At 42.7% G+C, this 16,177-nt stretch overlaps 2 protein-coding genes and 1 long non-coding RNA gene across 3 annotated transcripts; all 3 read left to right on the top strand.

The window, feature by feature from the left end:
* Window positions 1-5,451: 5,451 nt before the first annotated feature.
* LOC311045715 (tubulin-folding cofactor B-like) lies at window positions 5,452-6,198 on the top strand (the record flags this gene model as incomplete). Its single annotated transcript, XM_084057708.1, has 1 exon — window positions 5,452-6,198. The coding sequence occupies one exon, from the start codon at window positions 5,452-5,454 to the stop codon at window positions 6,196-6,198; it is 747 nt and encodes a 248-aa protein (XP_083913834.1).
* Window positions 6,199-10,472: 4,274 nt separating this feature from the next.
* On the top strand, window positions 10,473-12,136 carry LOC311045633. Its single transcript, XR_014600788.1, has 3 exons — window positions 10,473-10,574; window positions 11,515-11,611; window positions 11,982-12,136. It is a non-coding gene; the product is annotated as an uncharacterized lncRNA (long non-coding RNA).
* Window positions 12,137-12,567: 431 nt separating this feature from the next.
* LOC311044830 (E3 ubiquitin-protein ligase DTX4-like) lies at window positions 12,568-15,835 on the top strand (the record flags this gene model as incomplete). The annotated part of the gene is made up of 7 exons (XM_084056646.1): window positions 12,568-12,689; window positions 13,486-13,644; window positions 13,767-13,911; window positions 14,385-14,474; window positions 14,609-14,722; window positions 14,896-15,018; window positions 15,165-15,835. 5 exons carry the CDS (start codon window positions 12,568-12,570, stop codon window positions 14,648-14,650), a joined length of 558 nt encoding a protein of 185 aa, XP_083912772.1. The 3' UTR covers window positions 14,651-14,722; window positions 14,896-15,018; window positions 15,165-15,835.
* Window positions 15,836-16,177: the final 342 nt, after the last annotated feature.

Below are 16,177 nucleotides of genomic sequence, written 5' to 3'. Positions count from 1 at the left end.
TAGGCCGACCCCTTGGGTCTGGAAAAAATCACACCCAGTGTGAAGTGAGCGGTGTTATTTAGAAACAACAGTGGTCATCACAGTGATGGAAGCTCGTTTTTAAAAAAAATGCTTTTTTTGAAGTGCGTGGTGCTATTTATAGGTTATTATTTCATCATGCGTCTCGCTAGCCAATCACAGCAAAGGGTCTGAATAGTCAGCCAATCACGGTACGCGAAAAGGGTGTGAATTGAGTCAGCCAATCACAGTACAGGGAAAGACGAATTCCCAACCCCACTTATAGGAGCGGCTACACCGCTCAAAAATGTTGCAAAAATCTGCCTCCTGGTGACGCTATACCCCTCTGAGACACAGAGTGAGTAGACAGCTAAATGGTGTCATGTTATAATGAGCAGTAATGAGGACCTAAGGTTGAAAATGGGTGAAGTGGTTCTTTAATCAAAACAAACATGCAAAACAATAGCTAAATTAACAACTTATTTTTGTTTTATTTTATAGTGTTCCAGTTCCAGTTTTGTCTGCTCATTTCTTCATCATACACTTCCTATTTCACTTGTTAATCCTGCATGGGTTCTCTCTCTCTACTGACTGGATAAAAAGAGACTCCTGTTACTGAACAAATACTATGATTACTATCAGAATATAGAGCTATTTAGTAACAGTTACTGAACAAATACTATGATTACTATCAGAATATAGAGCTATTGAACAGTTACTGAACAAATACTATGATTACTATCAGAATATAGAGCTATTGAACAGTTACTGAACAAATACTATGATTGCTATCAGAATATAGAGCTATTGAACAGTTACTGAACAAATACTATGATTACTATCAGAATATAGAGCTATTTAACAGTTACTGAACAAATACTATGATTACTATCAGAATACAGAGCTATTTAGTAACAGTTACTGAACAAATACTATGATTGCTATCAGAATAGAGCTATTTAGTAACAGTTACTGAACAAATACTATGATTACTATCAGAATATAGAGCTAGTTAACACTGTTGCTGAACAAATACTTTGATTACTATCAGAATATAGAGCTATAAAAGGCTATCAGGTAGCACTTACTGCTTGCTGAGTGAACGCCAGTGAATGGAACAGCTTATGTAAATCATAAAAGGGCAGGGGCTCAAGCCCCAATTTGATGTCTATGTGGCCATTATTGAGAACTGCAGGGAATGTGGTACTTCCTTATTGGCTTCAGTAAAAAAAAAAGAAGCAATATGTGACGCCTGAGTTCAATCAATTCATGTTTCGAGAAAAATGTATTCAGAAGGTGCTCCAGGTGAGGCTTGAACTCACAACCTCGGCATTACTCCACAATGTACTATCCTATAAGTACCGCGCGCTAACCAAGGGGCAAGGCTTGGATATTTACGATGAGGCCAACACGGAAGCTTATGAATGGCCAGAGTGAGGCACTGTTTTACCCTGCGCCGACCTGAAATGTCAGAAAGAATTTATTTTAGCGCAAGTGAATGGGTTTTTGACAAACTTTAGACTAGATTTTCTTACCGTAATAAAAATTGTCATAAATTCTATATGCTTCCAGTCGCTAGTTTAAAGTCTCCTTTCAATCATCATGATATGCGTTTTGCTAAATTATGGTCCCATTTATTCTAAAATTGACGATAAAGTAGGCTATGCTCCAGGAGGGGCGGGATGATTTGATTGACAACCTACACAACCAATAGCATTCATTCCCCGCCCCCGCTCTTGATTGACAAGCTACCCAACCAATAGCATTTTTGGGGGTGTTTTCCGGTTCGCTGGTCACTTGTCTGGTCTCAACCAATAGCGTTTGAGTTCCGGCGTGGCCAACTGTATATATTAACGATGGAGGAATGCATGTTCCTGAACTATCGGCTTCATTTTCGTTCTGTAGAAAGCAGGGGAGTGGCATTGTCCATTCATTTATACAGTCTATGGCGCTAACCGATTGCACCACTGGAGCTCCTGTTCTGTTTTTGTATTTATATTTATAACAATATATATAAACTGCCCACAAAAAGTTTGGTTGATTATTTCTCCCCTTCAGTAATACCAATTGGTATTGTATTTTATATCATTTTTATCGTTGATTAGTCACCTTTAAAGCAAGGTATAACGCGCAAGTATCGTGCATTTGTGGAATGAGCAACACAGGTAAACGTGTGGGTAGCGCCTCCAAAACATTTGCCAAAATCCCCCAATATGCTTAATGTCAACGATTCCTCCTTTCAAAATTATTGGAAAATAAAGAACTCCCTCAAGGACCCCTGGGGGTCCCCGGACCCCACTTTGAGAACCAACTTTTAAGCAACAAAACAACAAACAAATGGTACAAAAGAAGAAAAAAAAAAACATCAATTGATGTTGAGAAAAACTACATTGCTCCAGGTGAGGCTCGAACTCACAACCACGGCATTGCCTGTCATATGTACTGTCATATAAGTACCGCGCGCTAACCGATTGCGCCACTGGAGCTCTTTTTTCATCCAAATATTTATCTAATCAAATCTTTATTTCAAGTTGTTACAGTTTTTTATTTTATTCCGTCGTTTTATTAAAGTCATTCCTTTGAGTGAAGTTGCAAGGGGGATTCAAATTTTCAAGTTCAGCACAAACTCTTCTTGCTGACAGACTGCTTTCTGTGTGGAGCAGCGTCATCAACAGCATGTCAGGGCCCGTTCTCAGCAGTGCCCTGGCCAAACTTTTAGAGATGAAGGTGTTGACCGTCTTTGAGTTGGAGATGGCCAACAGGTGAAACATGAAAAGGCACGTTTAGTCATCGATATAATGAGGAGAAAAGAATTGTTCAACTATGATATTGATTCTCTATTATATTGAGTCATTCCTGTCTGAACATCTTGGGTTGATGTAAAACTGTACTGATGTACTTAAAGGGATAGTTCACCCCCAAAATTACTTTTCTTCTATCAATTAGGCTACTAACCCCGCGAAGCCTTGAATTCAATTCAAACATTGATCCTTCTAGCCTCATTATTTGACATGACAAATCAACACCAGACACTTTTGAAAAACGGACCGTTTTAATCAGTTGCATCTGTTCAAGTATCAACATGGAGGACTGGAACATATCACTCCTATTGTATCTTCTCTTCGCTGGCTGCCAGTGAAACAAATAATTGATTTTAAAGTGCTTCTTTATATTGTTTTTACTTCTATCAATGGCTTAGCTCCTTCCAATGCTTCTGACTGCTCCATACGCACCAACCAGGCCCTTTAGATAATCAGATAAAGATAAAATCATGAGCGAATAGCAAGCGTGACAACAGCCCCCTGGAGCCCAGGTTTGCTTTGATAGCAGCCTTAATGGGCAAGACCACTTTTGTAGAGGTTTGGGTTGTGTAGTTACCTTGCCATGATGTAACTCCAAAGGTGGACAAGAAATCAAAAATAATTGCTCCATTGATTAGGAATTGATATTTAAAAATGTGCTCCTCATTGACTTACATTGTATGGTAAAACAGCTCTCAAAGACACTCTTTTAGCCCATCAACGAACGCAAACAAAGTTGATTCAGATAATAGAGAACATCACAAAACCTAGTAGTGTTTGTTTTTTAATACAAAATGTTAACTTCCTGTTGATTTTGCTATTTTTAGTAAGGAGAAAATACTGGATCCGCGGATCCGGATCTTCAAATAGTAAAATCAGCAGGAAGATGAAATTTGTATGTCGTCGTCCACATGGTAGGACCAAGCCCCCAGAACCCCGGTAGAACAGTGAAGCGGCCAAGCCAGGTGGTCAAATCTGAGAATGCACTTAAAATGCTACTGCGCATGCATCTCCCGTTTGTGCGCATGCTCATAACTCTATGGCTGCTCTATGGCCGCTCAATATCAACCTAATATGTCTACTTCCATCAGACTTCCAGGTGCTTCAAAACGCCACTGAGCACGTTCATAGATATGAATGGCTGGGGGCGGGGCAATCCGCCCTCTATATATTATTATAACTCTATTATATGGGTAGGACCCAAGCAAGGCCTCGCTGTTGTCGAGCTTCTGCAGGAAGGTGTCGGCGATGCTGACCCACCCTGGGCAAGACCTGGGATGTTGGTTGTCTAGGAAGTTGACAACCGGAAATGGTTGAATTTTGCGGGAAGTACCGCCCAAGGAAATGACGTTGATGCTTTACAAATCTCTTAACATACTCCGTGAATTAAACGAGTGTTGTGATTGGTCAAAAAATATTGTTTCCGGGGGAAACGTAAATCCTGTCCACTCAGGACTTCTTAGACACTCACTGCTTTAGGTCGTGACCAGGCTCTTCTTTTCGCAGATGAGTGAGGCTGGGACCGAGGTTAATGCTGACCAGCTCCAGGTCCATGGAGGAGGTCGAGTGTGGGCGAGTTTGAGAACTGCTCATTTAGAAGGTATTTGTAGAATTGGCCTCAGGTCTTAAAGGAGTAGTTCACCCAATTTTTTGTTTTTGTTTTGTCGCATTCCTCAGCCAATGATGACCGGCGGAGTCTTCAATTGTAGACTCAAAGAGTCTCCTACTGAGTGTCCTATTGACCAAATTATTGTCTCAGGAATGCAACAAAAACAAAACAAATCTCCATGAATTCAAGGCTTCATGGGGTGTGTAATTGATAGAGCATAAGTCATTTTTGGGGTGAACTACTCCTTTAATGGGTTAAAACAGCAGTACTTGGGGGGCACGGTGGCACAGTCGGTAGCGCTGTCGCCTCACAGCTAAAAGGCACTGGATTCGATTCCCGCCGGGGACGCTGTGGGCGTTGGGGGCGTGTTCTCTCGTCCTCCACATCATCAGTGCCCTTACCTTAGGTAGGGTTGATAAAAGGGCCTCTCTGTGTGGAGTTTGCATGTTCTCCCCGTGTCCCCTAGGGTAGGTACCCTCACAAAAAAGCATGCAGTAATCTTGGTCTCTATACTGCCGGCGCCTGATGGAGGGGAAAGGAACTGGTTGGAATAACGTGTTCCTTCCACACACTACGGTACATCCTACCGGGGAAACTCACCCCTGTCAGGTGATAAGAAGCGGTCTGCTAACTCCTCATGCGTTGAAGGAAGCATGAGCTCAGTTCGGGGCTCTCCCCAGGCGAGGGATAGTAGCGCCCAGGACTACAGCTTAGGCATTGGCACTGGGCGAAAAATAAGGGTTACATATTAATTGGGATATACCACATATCCCAATTAACTCTTTCACTACTAAAAAGTATAAAAGTTAAAACAGCAGTACTTCTATTTGAGTACAGTTTTTGGCTACTCCCAACTCCGCTTGGAGGCCAGTCACTGACGTCAGTCGTCTAGGATGTCACGACTGTGACGTCAGCAGTACAATCACATGGTCTTACCACATGCACTGTATATATAGCTGCTCAACGCTGCTTTTCATCATCAAAGGAGTGCCAGACAGAGTTTTCTATCGCAGGCTTTGAGTGGTTATCTGCGTAACGCCTCAAATGGACGGTGAAGTTACAATCGTGTCCAATCCCACGGTGGCCCTGCGCCTCACGTCGACGCTCTCCTCCTTCGAGTCGAACCGCAAGTTTAACCGAGGCATCAGCGTAGCGGAATTAAAGGGCAAGTTGGAAATGATTGTGGGCACGCCCGCCTCCTCCATGGAGCTGGAGCTGTTCAGCATCGCCGACACCTTCCTGCAAAAGCTCGACGACAACGAGGCCCTGCTGGGGTCCTACCACGTGGACGACGACTGCAGGATACATGTGACCGACCGCAGCGGCGCTCAGAAGGGCGAGTTCACCGACGTGTCGCAGGTGGAGAAATTCGAAATCTCGGACGACGCCTACGCCAGGAGAAAAGACTCCGCCAGGTCATTCCTGAAGAAAGCCAAGGTCGGACGCTTCTTCAACGAAGGAGAGATCGCAAAGAAGCAGGCGGAGATCGCCGCTCTGGAGGCGGCGAAGGAGAAGGCGGCCGCGGGCAACATCGCCGTCGGTGACCGCTGCCAGGTGCAGATGCCGGGGCAATCCGACAAGATTGGCACGGTTATGTATGTGGGCGTGACGGATTTCAAGCCGGGCTATTGGGTGGGCGTCAGGTACGACGAGCCCCTCGGAAAACACGACGGGAGCGTCAACGGAAAGCGGTACTTTGATTGCCAGAACAGGTACGGAGCGTTCGTGAAGCCGCTGAACGTTACCGTTGGGGCCTATGCTCAGGAGGACTATGATCTGGACGAGATGTAAGTGGCTTATTTTCGGCAGGAGGGGGGACCTTGTTAATCCCTCAGGGGGGCATTCAGTTTTCAGCTTCACCCAGCTGATGGCCGCTCAGATGGCGATGATTGCTCGGGAGGGAGCAGTTATGAGTTAAGTGTCTTGCTCAGGGACAACTCAACACATAGACGGGAATCAAACCTGGGCCCTTTTGTTTCCCAGGTGGCCTCTCTACCCATTCAGCTATGGCTGCCAAGAACAAGGGTGTCTATCGCTTTTCAATTTGCTGGACTCCTGGTTCTCATTCTCAAAGTCGGTTCCGAGGACCAGCCAGGCGTCTGAATGGAATTTGCTTCCATTTGAACCCTCTTCAGAGTTAAATCAACACTGAGGATTTCATAGTGTAGATTGGTGTATCAGAGATAAAACATGGTATCAATGGGGGTCCGTGGCCTTATGCTTATCAACCTGTGGGTCCTTGAAATTTGAAAAGGTTGAGGAACACTGCTCTAGACCAGGGGTCTTCAACAGGGGGTCCGGGACCCCTAGGGGGTCCTCAGAGTTACTACAGGGGGTCCGCCAAATCTTTGTGTGATATGTTTTTTTACATTAACCACTTGAACCCTAGCATCCCTTTTCTGAGGAGAACGAGGCGTTGTGAGCTTGTAGATCTGCTATTTTTGGCAAAGAGTTATAGGTGTAGAGGGAAAAAAGAGAAGCAAAAGTTGATCTGAAACACAATTTTATACGATATAGAGGGGGTCCCCGCTTCATCGCTCTCTGAGCTAGAGGGTCCTTGGCCTGAAAACGTTGAAGACCCCTGCTCTAGACCCTAGGGAGATGGAGGTGGAATACAACTTACTTACTTACTTGATGACTTTGTTACCCATGCTATTCATATGCTGCTGAATTGGCCGTGCCCGGGATCACATCCAGAACCTCGAGGGGCCGGGATGTTGCGGGTGCAACAGTTAAAATTGAATGAATCGAGTCATCCATTATAAACAAGACAGGGTCCAATAATGGTGTGGCTTCATGTGATCAGTCCTATGACATATGATTAGATTTGGTCAAAGTTTCTTCCACTTTGACCGTCCTTCGTTTCCTCTTGGCTTGGCTCTAAAAGACTACATTTTCCATGCCCAGATTTGGAGAATCCAAGCCCTACTGACTTCCATTAAAATAAAAGGTAAAGTTGAATCTTCGAACAAAACTTAGTGCCTAGTACCTGATCAACATCAATTTGCTGTTTGATTGGTTCAGCCGTTTGTGAGATTAGCTCTGGGCAGACATAGAGACAGGCAGACCCTCTTATAGATAGCTTAGCATCTGTCACAGCCACGCTCTAAAAGTAATAGATTTTTAATAAAATCATGGATTCTGAGGGCAATGATATATACGTTTCCTTTTTTTTTAAGAGCAGCCAAAATAGCAGATGTAGATCTGATAGTTTCTGTATTCACCTGCTTTAAGAATAAAATACTAATCAATAGAATGGTGTCTGGGGCAATTGGCAATTTATTTTATTTTAGGCACGCGCATCCCAAAAAACATACCAGGTGCTGGACAACAACGGTTAAAGGAATTAAAGGAAAAGGAGGGGAAGTCCGCTCACTGTTAGCTCCCAGTAGAAAATGTATTAAATAGTTCCAGGCAACGTTTCGACCACTATAAAGGGTCTTCAGGGTGGTTAATTACTATTACAACTACAGCTGCCTCTTTTGTGACGTACCTGTCTTCTTGTATAACACACGCCTCCCCTATGTGATGTATCAGACCTGATGAAGACCATTTAGTGGTCAAAACGTTGCCTGAAACTAACTAACTAACTAACTAAAACATTTTCTACTGGAAGCTAACAGTGTGCGGACTTCCCCTCTTTGTCTCCGCCAGGCCGAAGACATGGTGGAGAGTATGTTTTACCCTCCGTCCGTCCGTGTGTCCGTCCGTCTGTGAACACCTAATCTCCGGCACCATTGGCTAAGCTTCGCAGGACGTACTGTGACAACACAACCTCTATTGCAACTTCCTGACCTGGCGGAGACCTGTGCTCCGAGGAGCACATTTTCTAGTTTCCTCTAATTGTACAGCTTCACCCAGCAGATGGCTGTGCAGATGGCTGTTCAGATGGCTATGATGAGCACACGGAGGGAGGGAGCTGTTAGCGTAGTTGCACCCCATACTCGCCTTGTTGACTGCCATCGGTGTATCTGCAAATAAGATAACATTCATTGATGTCAGTGGCCAATGTTTATCTGTTGTTTCATACATTTCAATGATTGATTCCAAATGTCTGGAGGCGTTTCAGCACATTGTGTTTGCTCAGTAATACAGGTGCAACCAGATCAAGAGCTGGTTTTTCTTCATTTTATTTTGTCGTTTATGGAAGAGAGAATATCTGCCTCATGTAGTCTTGACTGCAATGTAGGCTACATAATGTTTATGTTTTCTTTTATATTACGATGGTAATGATGTCCCACCCCGCATGTAAATACAAACACAACAGATAATGTTAGTGCCACAGCAGACGGTGCAGACTTAAGTCATGTGTGCTACAGTAAGTCAGTGTTTCTCAATGTTGGGTCTGGGGACCACAAGGGGACCAAATGGCCCCTTAAAGGAGGAGTTCACCCAAAAAAAATACTTATTTTCTATCAATTGCACACCCTATGAAGCCTTGAATTCATGGATTTGTTTTTGTTTTTGTCACATTCCTAAGCCAATAATTTGATGACTGGGTGTATTTCCGGTAGGAGACACAAATAATCTACTTTGTGTCTCCTACCGGATACATTAGCCGGTAGGAGACAGGAATCAAATTATTAGCTTAGGAATGAGACAAAAACGTTTTAAAAAATCATGAATTCAAGGTTTCATGTGGTGTGCAATTGATAGAAAATAAGTATTTTTTTGGGTGAACTACTCCTTTAAGGTCTGTAACTCTGAGGACTTTTTCCTTATCAAACTGGGGCTCCTTGAAATAAAAATGAAAGATTAAACAATACTGGGACCCCAATCTACACTGTTAAATACTAGTGTGTACAGGGACAGGAAGGCCCCATATTCAAGTATAAGTAGTTATTTGGATAACTACATTTACTAATCTCTGCGTGTGAGTGTGCTTGTGCGTGTGTATCTGTCCTTTGCGCGTCTCGAGAACCGTCTGACCGATTGACTTCAAGCCTGCCGTGCGTATTTCGCCGAGGACCAGAGGGAGTCCAGTGTTAGTCGGATTGGTGCCACAAAATATAGATACATCCGATAAGGTCGGATCTGTGGTTGGGAGGGATCCCCATTTAGCAGGGATGTCAAACTCATTTTTGGGCAAGGGCCGGATTGGGCGAAAGGTGACTTGATGAGAGCCGCGACGAGAGCCGCGACGCCACATGCGTTCACTTACACAGTTGTCACTTAGCTTTGTTTTTCAGCCTATTGTCTCAGTCACTGCATAACAGGGGCCTATATCACTTTACGCATTTTGTTCATTATTGAGAATAGCTACTTAAATGATTTACTTTAATTATGTATTACAGACAGTTATACAATTATTACAGTTATTACAGACAATACATTTGGTATGAGAGGTGATAAAAAGCCCCAATAAACCATTTGAAAATAGAATAATTCAATTTTAAATACTGTCTCCGCTATACCTATACACTGTAAAAAATCTCAGTCGCAAAAGGTTAGGTCAATTCACTTCTTCTCTTTAACTCAATGAGCTCTGATAAGTTTAGGAATTTAACTTACATTAATGAATTCACAGTCTCAAAAGGTTTATGTCAATTCACTTCTTCTCGTTAACTCAATGACCTCTGATAAGTTTAGGAATTTTAACTTACATTAATGAATTTTCAAAAGTTAAAATTGCTTTAATTCATTGTGTTAATGGCAATAAATAGTTATCTTGCTTTTGATCTTGAGATGTTCTTTAAAACATTACATGGTTGAAACATATTATTAATAATAATAATATTATTATTAATAATAATTATAATAATAATAATACTAGTAATAAACCTTCCTTTTTTTAATTCATGGAAAAAAAGTATCTTATGCCACTGGGGAATGGCTTTGTTTAACTGTTCTTTAAAACATTACATGGTTGAAACATGGACTTCATTTACTCTGGTCATACAATATAATCATGCACATGTTCAAATTAAATAGTACATTTTTGTCAAAAAAAGAAAGGGACTATGTTCTCCAGCGGAGGGCTACTCAGACGGAGGCTTACACATGCGGAGTAATATTCGTCACACAGCAGTTTCAACAGCGCGCGCGTCAACAGCACTCCTCCCACCCGTTCTCTCAACGCGGAAGGCGGACCATTTTAACTGCAGTGAACGTTCGGCAGTAACTCCTGCCTAGAGCTTGCAAACAAAGTTATTTTTCAGAGCCAAGAGGTGAGTTTCAGCTTTTATGTGTCTTTATGTATATGTCAATTCACTTTTAAGGCAGTAATAATAGTTTTATTCGATCTTATTTTAGGTTTTTGCACGGTGCACAGCCCATCCTCCACTCCCCTCTGAAAACGCGGGGAGAAAGTTTTTTCAAACAAACAAGTTGCTTGTTTGCTCTGAATGAATGAATTCATGCTAAGATATGTATTCATTATCTTTGATAAAGGATTTTATGACGATAATTACTTTCATTGGTAGCTTGTTGTATATTAGAAATGGCGCGGAGAACTGTTTGGATTTGGCTTGTGTGTGTGTGTGTGTGTGTGTGTGTGCGTGTGTGTGTGTGCGCGCGCGCTTCGTAGACGACACAACATAATGTAGTTGGTTTAGCTGTTTAATTGTCTTATAAAGGATGTAATGACGATATTTACTTGCAATTGCTTGTTGTAGACTAAATGGCGAAAAACTGTTTGGAGTTTGCGTGTGTGTGTGTGTGTGGGGGGGGGGCGGGGGGACGGACGACTGCTATTTTCATTCTGTTTGCAATCTTTTCTTTAAGTCTTTACGTTTTCTATCATTATTCTATTGTTGTTATTAGCTATGCTGCTGCATTGTCTGAAGGAAGCCAAACCAAAATAACTTTTACTCTTATGAACCTATACACAAGATGTAACAATAAAGTACAACCTTTAACCCTCTATCTGTGGAACCACAAAATGGCAATCACCCTTAAGTTGTGTAAATTAATTAGTCCAATTTAGAATCCACTCATCTAGTTGTAGTTCTAGTCTTGTCCAGTGCATACTGTTCTTTGTTCATATTGATTAAATCAGGTTTGCCAGTAAGACAATTATTTTTGATAGGATTTGATAGAGGACAATAGAGGATGGGTTCAGTTTACAGAGAGGGTCTAAGTGTTTAATGTGTGTTTTATCTGTCTCAGCTGTTAGTGTCCAATGATGAATGACACACCTTGCTGCTGGTGAACGAAAGCTGCTCTGCTCATCACATCACTTCACTCCTAGAACATGCATGTTGAGGTAATGTTTCATTGAGGTTGTTGTTAACCCATTAAGACCTGAGGCCCATTCTACAAATGCCTTCTAAATCAGTAGTTCTCAAACTTTTTTGTGCCAAGGACCCCCAAAATATGTATTTGGCCACACAAACCCCCATCTGAAAAGGTAAATGTCTAATCTTAACCTGAATATTTTCCTAATCTGAGCTGAACTCTAGAAATATTATGTAACCATAAAACAACCATTTCACTTGTGAGGACCTGGAAAATTGCCCTCACAATGTCTATTTTGTCAATTCTACTATACTTGTGGTGACATTTGACCCTCACAAGTATAGTCATACACACACACAGTATCAAACCTGACACTAATATCTGTCTGGTCCCTGCAGGGATAACGGGCATTCTGATGAGTGCTGCAACGCTGCCGTGTGTCTGACCAGACCGCCCAAGCTGGTCCTCCACCCTCCTCCCGTCAGCAAGAGTGACATCAAGCCTATCCCCGGCCTGGGCCACTGCTGCCGCAAGACCACCAAGAAGCAGACGCCCAAAGGGTGAGTGCAGTGCCCGCACATGTGCCAGAAAAGTTTGCCTTCCAGCTACCACTGAAGTCATCTCCATATTTGGGCCTCACCATGACAGAAGAAGTGACTGTTTGGTTGTCAGACTCAGGACCTCTTATTGTGTCATTATAATGGCGTAGCACCCAGTAGCGTACGGTGGGCTCTAACGTGGACCGGGCCAGATTCTTAACCCCCCCTCGCGGGGAGGGTGGGTGCTCGCCCAACGATGGCTGATAAGTGACAGTCTATTGAGAATTACCATCAGCGTTAATGCGAGCGAGAGAAACGTGAACAAAACACAATATGCTAGTATAGTTGGGAAGCGGCTTAGTTTGGGTTGAGTTGCTGACTCGTGGATAGCAGAGATCTAGGCGCAACTGCGCCGCTGGAATCCGGGGAGCAGGGGCGCACTGGTATGGTGCTGTTGGCCGCGGCGATGGTTGCTGGTGGTGGCGGGTCTGGCGCTGTGGTGGGCGCTGCTGGTTGTGGCCCCACTGGCCCCCCACCAGCAGCCGCTGGTGCCTGGCAAGAGAACCGGTTTGACGGGGAAACCATGGGGGGCCACCCATTAACAATTCGACCAAATACAAATAAGCCCGATTTGAAAACAACGGCGAATTTCTGTGGTTGGCTACAACAGAATAGGGTGAGGGGTGCTAATGTTGTTTTGTTGATTTTTTGTTTTTTTCCCCTGGGGGAGCAGAGTTTTATAGACCGGGCCATGGCCTCGTTGGCCTCTATGACGATACGCCCTTGGTAGCACCGAAGGGGTCAGCCGTTTAGAACAGTGTTTGTATGTATGTGCCCCAACATTTTGCTCTAATATGGAGTAACACGTGTCATCAAACAATTGCCCAAGTTCCACACGGCTCCAGAATGGCCTCCAAACTGCACACCTATTAATTTGCTTGCACAGACATGGAAGCCACACTGTTTTTAGAACCTGTCTTGTTTCTTTTTACCAACTAAGAGTAGACATAGGCATAGATCATGTTCATCCCTGTGGGCTTGTTGTGCATTTAAGGTAGCCCCTCTGTTATTTGATTCTGAACTGTTTCCTTCAATACTAATGATAGGAAGGACTCATGCATTCTCCTCCCCTTTCTCCCATCTTCACTCCTCTGATTTCTTGTCCTTCTCGTCTTGTCTCTCCAGGCAAGACTCATAATTCTCTCTGTAATCATACGGTTGCATTGGAGCAGTGAGTTGAAGTTCCCCTTTGTTCTGTTGACTCTGAGATCTCCGAGATGATTCAGAGATTAAAAAGAGCAGTGTATAGCCTCCTCCTCCACTCTAATGCCCCATCCTTCCACTTCCTCCTCCTGTCTGTTAGGACTGTACCATCTGCATGGAGCCGTCCTTTTGGCTACAAAGGCCCTGGAGTAGGGCCCGTCTCCAGGGCAGAGTCGGTGGGGAGACTGATCCAGTGCGGACACCAGTACCACCTCCACTGTCTGGTGGCCATGTACAACAACGGCAACAAGGACAGCAGGTAGGAGTCCTCATAGGAGCACACGCTTACTCACAAATACACTGTTTTATCATCACTGCAACAAGACTGGTGGAGGTTTCAAGTTTAGGTGGTAAACTTTAAACTCCTCTCCTCTCTTCCAGCCTTCAGTGTCCAACCTATAAGACCATCTATAGTGTGAAGACAGGCAACCAGCCGGCATGCAAGATGGAGTACCACATCATCCCCCACTCTTTACCAGGACACCCAGACCGCAAAACCATACGCATCATCTACAACACTATTCAGGTACGACACAAACCAATGTGTGATTCCCCTCGATGCTTTTGAGCAATCCGCATCCCTTTGGTATGAAACAGTGTTAAGGATACTTCCCCTAGAGAACTTTACATACACCCTACATAATTTACGACAAAGTTTTCTTAAGACGCGACAGCCATTCATTAATGTAGTGGTTCCAGGTTGTGAGGAAATATGATGGATCCTGTACATTGTAGTGTATGCATTCTGTTTTCTTTTTTTGTCTTCTAATCTAGTTTATTTAGGTTGGTGTAGTATTTTTTTCTTTTGTATGTATTTTAGTATTGTTAAGTGTGTTATTGAATGTTAGTTTGTTCACAAAACCACAACAATTAGGTTGTCTGAGCAGAGATGATCTTGGTGTATGACTCTGTGTACTGTGGCCGGAACCAAATAAATTGCAAAAGGTTTAGACTTTGATGATAAATTAATTGATGTGACCCCTCTCTCTCCCTGACCAGGGACCTGAGCACCCGAACCCAGGCAAGCCCTACACAGCCAGAGGCTTTCCTCGACACTGCTACCTCCCAGACAGCAAGAAAGGCCGCAAGGTACCCACTATCCACCCTCCAAATGCACCAACTAAGACTGTACGAGTCAGCGTCCAGAATTATATTTTCTGCAATGAAGTTTACCAAGTCTAGAGGGTTTAAGTGGTCAATATAACATGTTTTCTCTGTTTCAGCTGCTGTCTTATTGGTGTGGTGTTGTTGTTCTGACCGTCTGAATGACCCGGACCCTCGCTTTCTACCCTGTTGAAAGAAATCTACTCATCACTCCCAAAGACCATCTTGTTACGGTAATGTTTCATTGAGCATGTGTTGTTAAAATGTTTCACATTTAGTCAAGAAAAAACTGGGATCCCTGCGTCATTTCCAGGGGGTGTACTTGTTCATCAAGCTGCCTCACGCTACAGAAATAGGAGATGGCCTATGGCTAAAGTGGTTAATATGTGTTTTCTCTGCTTTTCAGCTGTTGGTGTCTAATGGTTGCCGTTCCGGACCATCTGAATGTCTACACTCTACACACTCCTTGCTGCCTACTGAATGAAAGCTGCTCTGCTCATCACTTCACTCCAAGGACTTTCTCGTTAAGGTAATGTTTGATGATGTGTTGATTTAAACAAAACCTGAATTTGTTCCTAATTTATTTCATGATATGCCATTAGCCTCTTCTGTTTTTAATGTTTCATTACCAACATGGTTAATGCAACATGTGTTCTTGTTTTCTCTGTGTTTCAGTGATTGCTGTTCCTGACCATCCGAATGATGCACACTCCTATGACAGCATAGAAGAATGCAGAGATTGTATTTTCCGCACCAAGAGGTGAACAGTTTTTTTTAGGGAAGAATGTTTTGGATCAAATCGAAGTCCAAAACTCAATTAATGGACCAAATGTTTTATCAGCAAAGTATAATGTTCAATATAATGATGTTTAGGTCTTAATTTAGTTTTAGGAAATACTTCTAAAAGCAATTGTCTGTGGTCAGAGATTTTTGTTTGTAGGTAGCACAGGGTTTCAGTTGCGAATGAGGGGCTGGTTAACAGCTCAACAAGGTCTTTCAATCTACAAAATGTGTCAACATTAAAACACTCTTGGTATCCAGCATGTGAGAGTGCACCCAAGTTATCTGCGGCCACAGACAAAACAGTAACTTTGATGTAAGACCCAAGACTTTGGACAAATACACCAGTGTTGTCCAATATCTGAATGTCTCTAATCAGAGGCTCCAAAACTTTGCTGTAACCATATTGTTTTATGTGTACAGTTTTGCACAATACAGCTACATAAATTGAAGTTAATGTTGACCTGTGGCCCATACAGTGTTAAAATGAATTACCATTATTTTGTTAAAGGCATTCTGAATGGTCTAGGTATGTGTGACTCATGTGTTAAAAACATGTTGGATATTAAGACCCTTAAGTTGAATCAAATGTTTGTTTGTTTGTTTGTTTTTTACTATGCATCAATTCTTAAAAACAAGATGTATCTTTTTATGGTGTTGATGCCCGTGTTCAAATAAATTGTATTTTTCAACAGAATGTAATAATTCAGTGATTTATTCCTTGATTTGAAATGGTAAGTTATTTTAACTTGAAGCTTTGAGTTATAATAATATAGAAATATATGCTTGTTCAACGAGGTAAGGAAATAATAATATTAATGATGATTATATTTGCATTGATAATAAAGTTCAATCAACTTTGATAACTTGCAAAACGATGTTGAGTCAACTTTATGAACTGGAATTTC

The sequence above is a fragment of the Gymnoscopelus microlampas genome (genome assembly GCF_963454915.1).
Source record: "Gymnoscopelus microlampas genome assembly, chromosome: 5".
Taxonomy (NCBI): Eukaryota; Metazoa; Chordata; class Actinopteri; order Myctophiformes; family Myctophidae; genus Gymnoscopelus; species Gymnoscopelus microlampas.
This window is presented reverse-complemented; position numbering and strand designations above follow the sequence as displayed.